The 7,856-nt window shown below is 31.6% G+C and overlaps 1 protein-coding gene across 2 annotated transcripts; it reads left to right on the top strand.

The window, feature by feature from the left end:
• Positions 1-3,611: 3,611 nt before the first annotated feature.
• LOC114178756 (transcription factor GLABRA 3-like) lies at positions 3,612-7,856 on the top strand. Of its 2 annotated transcripts, none has more exons than XM_028064829.2 (8): positions 3,612-3,803; positions 4,878-5,132; positions 5,272-5,368; positions 5,545-5,559; positions 5,887-5,943; positions 6,037-6,858; positions 6,939-7,379; positions 7,475-7,856. In XM_028064829.2, the coding sequence occupies exons 2-8, from the start codon at positions 5,104-5,106 to the stop codon at positions 7,544-7,546; spliced, it is 1,533 nt and encodes a 510-aa protein (XP_027920630.1). In that variant the 5' UTR covers positions 3,612-3,803; positions 4,878-5,103; the 3' UTR covers positions 7,547-7,856. The 2 variants fall into 2 exon arrangements, with proteins under 2 accessions (XP_027920630.1, XP_027920629.1); XM_028064828.2 differs by lacking the exon at positions 3,612-3,803 and adding an exon at positions 3,860-4,526.

The following is a 7,856-nucleotide window of genomic DNA, read 5'->3' as shown; positions in this document are numbered from 1 at the left end:
GAGAAGATTCGTCCAACATGAAGATACCAAGAAAAACAGAGTTTAGAAAAACGTTTTATGAAACAAAACCTTTGACGTGTTATGAAGAATGAGCATCCTTCACAAAATTGAAGAGTAGTTTCTCCACACCGTTTGAACATAAGGCTGAATGAATACACTTGTCAACATTATAATTAGATATTATTTTAACATAAAGACACGTGTAGTCGTCTTATAAATCATTGTTGGGTGTCATTTTAAGGGTTTATAACTTTTGTAAACAAAATAATCAATAAATGTCAAATTGGTGTCCAAATCAAGTCTATGTTTTGACCCATGTATTAGTTTTTTACATCTCTCTTTTGAATGTTTTTATTTAATTATCATTTCTAAAATTTAAATAACATAACCATTATTACTGTTTTTTATATGTTTATTTTTATCTATTTTTGAATTAACTTATATATATATTATGATATAACAAGACAAAATAAAATCAAAATTCTATAAATATTTTACGAAACTTAGAAATATTTATTTATTTTTTCCAAACAAAATATTAAATGATAGAGGAATTACTTTATCACAATTCTTGTCTTGGAGTCAGAGGTAATGTGAATTTTTATATGATGACATCATGTCTTATAAAAGTTGTGTATTGTGTTTATAGAAAAAGAGGTTAATCTTCATAATTCTTGCATAATAACATTTTTGTTAAGTATTAGTAGATATAAGTTTCGAGGTGTCGAATTATACTAAAGTTATGTTATGATTTTATTTCTGTATTTGTAGATATATTTTCGTTTAAAGAAATTATTTTCTTATCACATTATTCTCAGTAAAAATTTTATGAATCACATAACTCGACACTATTTAAAATATATTTCACTTTTAGAACTAAGTATTAAATTATGTGAATTTTACATTATCTAAATAGTATGCACATTACTTAATCTGAAATTATATTGTCAATCGAGTAATTCGAATATTTCAAATTATATCATTTAAACGTGTTCTTATTATCAAAGGGTACTTTAATATTTTTTATTTTATGGAATGATAGAAGAAAAAAAAAGAGCGTAAGAAATAGGAAGTAGAAATAGTCCAAGACATGTCCATGAAAATTGGGCCAATAACCTAACCTTAGGTTGTGACTACACCAAAATGTTTATTATTGTAAAAAAATTGAATGATTTTTGCAAAGTGCACCTCATCATCAACATGTACACGTGAAAACACGATGATAACATGTGAAGAAGAGATATCCAACAAGTTAAGACTTCAACCAAGATAACCATCTAACCTAAAACACCACTTCATCGTGGAAAAGAATCTAGAAATTTAACTATTATATTTTTGTTTAGTTAGTAGATGATACCTATTTTTGTTAGATGTATCGATTTGATATCCGTTTTTAAAAATGTGTCGATTGAGTTCAACTTTTTAAAAGTTGTCTTAATGAAGTCCCTTAAAAAAAAAAATTATTAATGTCATTAACGGTATTGATAAGTGATGAATAAAATTAACGGTGTTAATAATTTTTATCTGAAAGTGACCTTAATTGAGACATTTTTCTAAAGTTGGGACTCGATTGACACCTCTTTTAAGCGGGTACCAAACTGACACATCTAAACAAAAGTGGATACCATTCAACTAATTAAACCTATATTTTTTCTTCTTCAAAAATAATTAGCAAAAAATTGAAAACTATATATACAAAAAATGTTAGTGTAGTCATGCTTTTATGCTGTAATTTTTTTTTCTAACAAAAAGAATTGTTATCGCCTTTGATTTAGTTTCTACGTTGGACAAGTAATTAATGTGATTAAACGAGCAACCGTGGCAAGTTAAAGGACATAATTAAGGATAATATACTTAATCATTGTTTCTCATAATCAATTGTAGAAACAATGTTAAACCCAATTTTCTGGAATTTGAAAATACCATTATTTCAGGAAAAAAAATTATTTAGATTTAATTTGGAATTCGTTTACACATGACAAGATTTCTTGACAGCTCAACGACAACTAGTTTTCATTTCACTGAATTTGGATTTTAGTACGTTATTTAATTTAGTTAATGAACAATAATTTTGTGTTTTATTTTATTATATTAATAGAGACGACACATAGTAAGTGGTTATGGAACCATTGTTAAAAATAATGTGGTGGTAGTTTTGTGAGTAACTAAAATAATAAAATGTTGAAATTAATTTATACAAAAATATTCATTTAGAAGTAATGAAAATAATGGGAAGAGCAAAAAACTAAGATTGAGAAGTACTATCGTAATGGTATGGTTTACAAAGCAAATGGATAACTTTTCCTTTGATTTAAGGTTCTATGCAATAAGATAAATTAACAAATGCAAACGTCAATAAATAGTCACAAGTATTGATTAACAAAACCAAATTAAAAAATATGGGTTGTATTAAAAGTGTTATTATGCATATTTTGTAGTCACTAATATTTTTAATAATTAAAAATGTATAATATATAATATAAGTGTTATTTATTTTTCAAAATTCCACTAGACCCAGACGTATCACAGTGGCACAAGTCTTTGGGTTTGTCAAACACTTTGGTTTGAAAATTGAAGAATATTAAATTAGCACGTGAAAATGATATTTTACTTCTTAAGTTAGATTTACTTATTAGAAGAGATGTAGGAAAGTATATTCAATGGTAAAAGAAGAGTATCGTAATATCATATTTCTATAAAAATGAAAACTAAATCAGTATTAAAGATCTAGTTTACTTAATTTTTAATATATCTCATATCGTTTTTTTTTTTAATTTTTTAAAATTTTAGATTACTAAATATAAATTAAATACGTTCATGAAAATAATATTCTTACGTAATATATTTTTAAGAATAAGATATCTACTCCGAATTTTGAAAATTATTTATAAATAAAAAAGTCATCTTTAAATTTTAATCTATAGAGAACTTTATGTTTATATTTGGATTTTAATTATGAATGTTCTTTATTATAGAATTCAAATTACTAACATTTACATTTGGTAAGATAAAACATTGAGAAAATTCAAGCAAGGTCTAATTACACTTATAACTTACAATCGTTCAAGTAAATTTCAAGAAATTAAATATATATATATATATATATATATATAAATTAGTAATGTAAAATAATAAGTAATTTTCATTATTTTAATTGAAAACTTTATCTATAATAAGATAATTTCATCAAAAGTAATAATAGAAAGACTCATTATTCGCTCCAAGTGAAATCGTGAAAATCAACATAATAAGTTCTTTATCAAACAATGTTATTTTACATTAATTATAATATTATTTTTATATTAATCATAGAATCTTGTATTTTTTAACACTTAAATTAAGATAAAGAATGTAATTATGTTATCCAACTAATATAAAAATTAATCAATACATATTCAATTTAAAAAATAGAAACATTTTGAATATTAAACAAAAAAAGTTTGATAAAAACTCCACCGAAAATAATCCAAATTTCTAAGACAGCTGAAACATAATTAAGCTTGTATAAAATAATGAAATTGGGATCAGCTTAATTAATTATCCAGTCATATGATAGCATAAAGTGTGGGTTCCTTGTGCACATTTTTGTGTGCACAATGATAGCAACACACTACACTGCAGTAACCAATAATTAGCAACACTGCCATGGTCACTCTCTCTTTCTCGAGTCAACAACTGCAACACTGCACTTTTTGAGGCACAGTACTATCTACCTATCTTGTGGCACTCCAACAAACCCTGCTTGCGGACTACATGTTTGTTTGGTGTCTTTGACTTCAATTATCTATTTCACTTGGTTGTTGGTATGTATTTGTAATTTGCCTCTTAACAAGTGCTTAGATCCTAATAATTACTGTTCTTTCTACAAAATCAGACTGAAAAAAAATATGCTATTTATGGATTGAATATAGTGCAAATCTATTTATCGATTAAACCAGATAGGAAAGGTGAAATCTTTATCAGAAAAAAAATGATTACCATTGATGGGAATCTCACGTCAAAGATAAATTACTTGTAGGGACAACATTAGAAGTCCCATGTTAAAATCAATTGCTTGTGGTGGTGTTTAAACCCTCAGATTCTTCTACCCAATGTACTGTGGATGTGCTCTTCTCTCGCATATTCAACTCCTATTCATACACCCTGGTTGTTTTGTTTTTTATAGTTGAATATTATGACAAGGTTTTCTAGTCAGGGAAACAAGGGTCATGGCAAGGAAAAGTAAATAAATCAAAGAGATAGAGAGAGAGAGAGAGAGAGAGAGAGAGAGAGAGAGAGAGGTAGACAAGTCTAACAAACAAACTTCCCTTTCTTTTCCCATCTTATCCCATAACAATACACACTGCAGGCTAGTTGTGTTGTGTTGTGTTCATTCAGTAATTTAATCTGTATGAGACAAGTTGCGTCTACCCTGCAAAGCCAGAAAAAATGGTGCCAGAGAACATGAAGAAACAACTTGCTTTGGCTGTGAGAAGCATCCAATGGAGCTATGCAATTCTCTGGACTGATTCAACCACCCAACCCGGGTACCAAACCAACTGTTCTATTCATAGTTGCCAACTCTGTTCTATTTTCAATTCTTTGACTTTGCTCTTTCTTCAATATTTTGCTTTCTCCTATACCGGAGAAGATTTTATATCAGATGATGCATACAAAATTTGCCATGGTTGAGCCTCAGGGTAGGATGCATCTTTTTCCAGTGTAGTTTGGCTTATGTTAAAACAAGACAATTATCACCTATCCATGTTTTCTCATCTAAGGAGTATGGTTGACTAAGTAGCAATTTGAAATTCTGAATCTACTGTTGCATTTTCTTGTATTATTTGCTTGTGAGGCAATTGGTTTATGGGTAGTGTTAAATTTTTTGTTTCTGACAGGGTGTTGAGATGGGGGGAAGGGTATTACAATGGAGACATTAAGACAAGGAAAACAAGTCAAGGGGTGGAACTTAATTCTGACCAAATAGGGTTGCAGAGGAGTGAGCAGCTGCGAGAGCTATTCAAATCCCTCAAAACTACAGAAATCACCCCACAAAGCAAAAGACCTTCGGCGGCACTGTCCCCAGAAGATCTCACAGATGCTGAGTGGTATTACTTGGTTTGCATGTCCTTCGTATTCAACATTGGCCAAGGGTAAATTGTAAATCTCCTCTATTTTTCTTTCTTTCAAGTTTTGGATCATCAAGCTGTGTTCCCAAAATCGGGTGTTTCACTGATTTGTAATCTCAAGGGTGAGGGAATCTTAGTTGTTCAATTCTTTGTGTGTCGGTAGGTTACCAGGAAGAGCTCTGGCAAAGGGTCAATCCATTTGGCTCAACAATGCGCATTCCGCTGACTGTAAACTTTTTAGTCGTTCTCTGCTGGCAAAGGTGGATTCATTTTCTTGGTTTGACTCGTTCTGTCTTTCTCTGCTTTTGGTTAAATCTTGAATTATTGCACTCTGGCTGTCTAGCACCATGCTTGAAATGACAGATAATCTGAATTTTCTTCTTTGTTTGGTTTTTGTTCCATGAATAAACCTGTGGCAATTGTCTCTCTTGCTCAGAGTGCATCCATCGAGGTACTATCTTGTTTTTTATTTACTTAATCGTCCTTGTTTTTATAATCTTTTATGTGTAATTAACAGTTAGTGCCGTGAAATCAAATATGATGTGGAGAAATTTAGATTTGTTAGAACTTAGAATAGATTTTCCTTTTGAAACCACTCTATAGTGTTTCATACTGGCACTGCTGCAATGGTATCCATTCGAGTTTCAAAACATAGAAGTAACTAAGATTCTAAATATAAGACTCTGTCTGAAGAACACAAAACTAATTTGTGTCAAATTTAGTACGCAAAGACTAATCAATACTCTGTGTAATTTGTTTCCTTAATCTCAACTTTCAGACGGTCGTGTGTTTTCCGGTTATGGAAGGGGTTATTGAGCTTGGCACCACTGAACATGTAAGTTTTCACCTTCATCTATCATTAAATAATATTACTGTTTTGTTATTGACCAAAATAATCATGTCACTGAAACTTGTTCTTCGTGCGAAGGTCTCAGAAGATTTCAGTCTAATTGAACGGATCAAAACTTCTTTCTTGAATAATTTGCATGTCAACGATCCTAATAAGTCAGCATTGAAATCAAGGAACCAGGAAGATCTTGCTTATGTAGCATTTGATGATAATGTTGAATCAATTCCAGAAATTGGGTATGACATAGCCAGCAAAACCTCCCCTGATGGTAGTTCAAACGCATTCCAAGCCAATCAACCACTGGATGAAACTTTCATGGTTGAAAGGATAACCAGTGGCACTTCTCAAGTCCAAAGCTGGCAAGTTATGGATGATGAGATAAGTAACTGTGTTCATAACTCCATGAATTCCAGCGACTGCATATCACAAACTTTTGCCAGTCCTGAGAATATTGCTTCTGCACCCAAGTGTAACAACCCTTCTGACCCTTTTGCCCACAACCCAAAAATGACGGTAGTGGATCCTCGAGGTGATGATTGGCATTATCAGAGAGTTCTGTCTGACCTTCTAAAAACCTCTGATCAGTTACTCATGAAAATGCATTCACAAAAGTTTCATCAGGAATCAAGCTTTGTTTGTTGGAGGCCAGGCGGGGCAACGGATTGCCAATGGCCAAGATCAGGAACTTCACAGAAGTTATTGAAGAAGGTATTGTTTGAAGTTCCTCAAATGCACTTGGATGGTCTGCATGAGTCTCAAGAAGAGAATGACTATAAGGAGGGAATGAGACTAGAGACTGATGAAATTGGCATGAACCACGTAATGTCAGAAAGAAGGAGAAGAGCAAAACTGAATGAAAGGTTTTTAACCCTTAGGTCAATGGTCCCTTCAATCAGTAAGGTAATATCTATTTCACTGGTGCATTTATTTGCATGACTGTCAGTCACTGCTGAAATTAATGAAGTGTAAAATTCTTTCAGGATGACAAAGTTTCAATACTTGATGATGCAATTGAATACCTTAAAAAGCTTGAGAGAAGGATAAAAGAATTGGAAGTTCAGAGAGGGATGACAAATATGGAGCCGGGGACTAGAAGATCACCTCAAGATATGGTAGAAAGAACTTCTGATCATTATTTTAGCAAAAACCACAATGGCAAGAAATCAGTTGCAAAAAAGAGAAAGGTCTGTGGCGTGGATGAGACAGGAAAAGAGATTAATTCAGATGCTTTAAAAGGAAGTTATGCTAATGATATTACTGTGAGAACTAGTGACAATGAAATTGTGATCGAAATGAAGTGCCCCTCAAGAACAGGAAGACTACTAGAAATTATGGAAGCAGTTAATAGTCTCAGTATAGATTTTAATTCGGTTCAGTCAACAGAGGCCGATGGAAATCTTTATCTGACCATTAAATCTGTGGTGAGCACTTCTGGTTTTATACTTTTATGCATTCAGCAGAGTCACAACTAGTTATGAAATTATGCTCTTTTTTCTAAAATTGGTCATCCTTTCAGTTCACAGGAGCAACTATTGGAACAACCAAAAGAATCAAACAAGCCCTTCAAAAAGTGGCCTCGAAGTTCTGATTTTTTTTTTTTCTCTTAACTTTAAACTCATGGTGGTGTTCAATTCAACTCTTGCTACTACATACAGAATTCATGAGATCAAATCGGTCAAAATCGAATATCTTTTTGAAGATTTTTCACGAAAGGAAGAAGTGGTCTCACTCTTGGTGATGCAACGTGGACTTTTAGGCACTTGTAAATGGTTAGGTAGGCTTAGCTGACTAGATTCATGTAATGTCACATTAGCTCCTATGGCATCACACAGGTTGACCAATGACTAAATACTAATAGAGAGACAGATCCATTATTAATTACGATAGTCTTCAAAGCA

Source organism: Vigna unguiculata, chromosome 3 (genome assembly GCF_037176805.1).
Source record: "Vigna unguiculata cultivar grain cowpea cultivar isolate G323 ecotype 2 chromosome 3, ASM3717680v1, whole genome shotgun sequence".
In the NCBI taxonomy this organism is placed as follows: Eukaryota; Viridiplantae; Streptophyta; class Magnoliopsida; order Fabales; family Fabaceae; genus Vigna; species Vigna unguiculata.
Note: the sequence above shows the minus strand (reverse complement) of the source record. Positions and strands in the feature narration are given on the sequence as shown.

Excerpts from the sequence above, each read along its gene's own strand:
- LOC114178756 (XM_028064828.2), top strand. The coding sequence starts at position 4,429 with ATGGTGCCAGAGAACATGAAGAAACAACTTGCTTTGGCTGTGAGAAGC. Across the intron at positions 5,133-5,271 it reads GTATTCAACATTGGCCAAGG|GTTACCAGGAAGAGCTCTGG; the intron begins GTAAATTGTAAA and ends GTGTGTCGGTAG. Across the intron at positions 6,859-6,938 it reads TGGTCCCTTCAATCAGTAAG|GATGACAAAGTTTCAATACT; the intron begins GTAATATCTATT and ends AAATTCTTTCAG.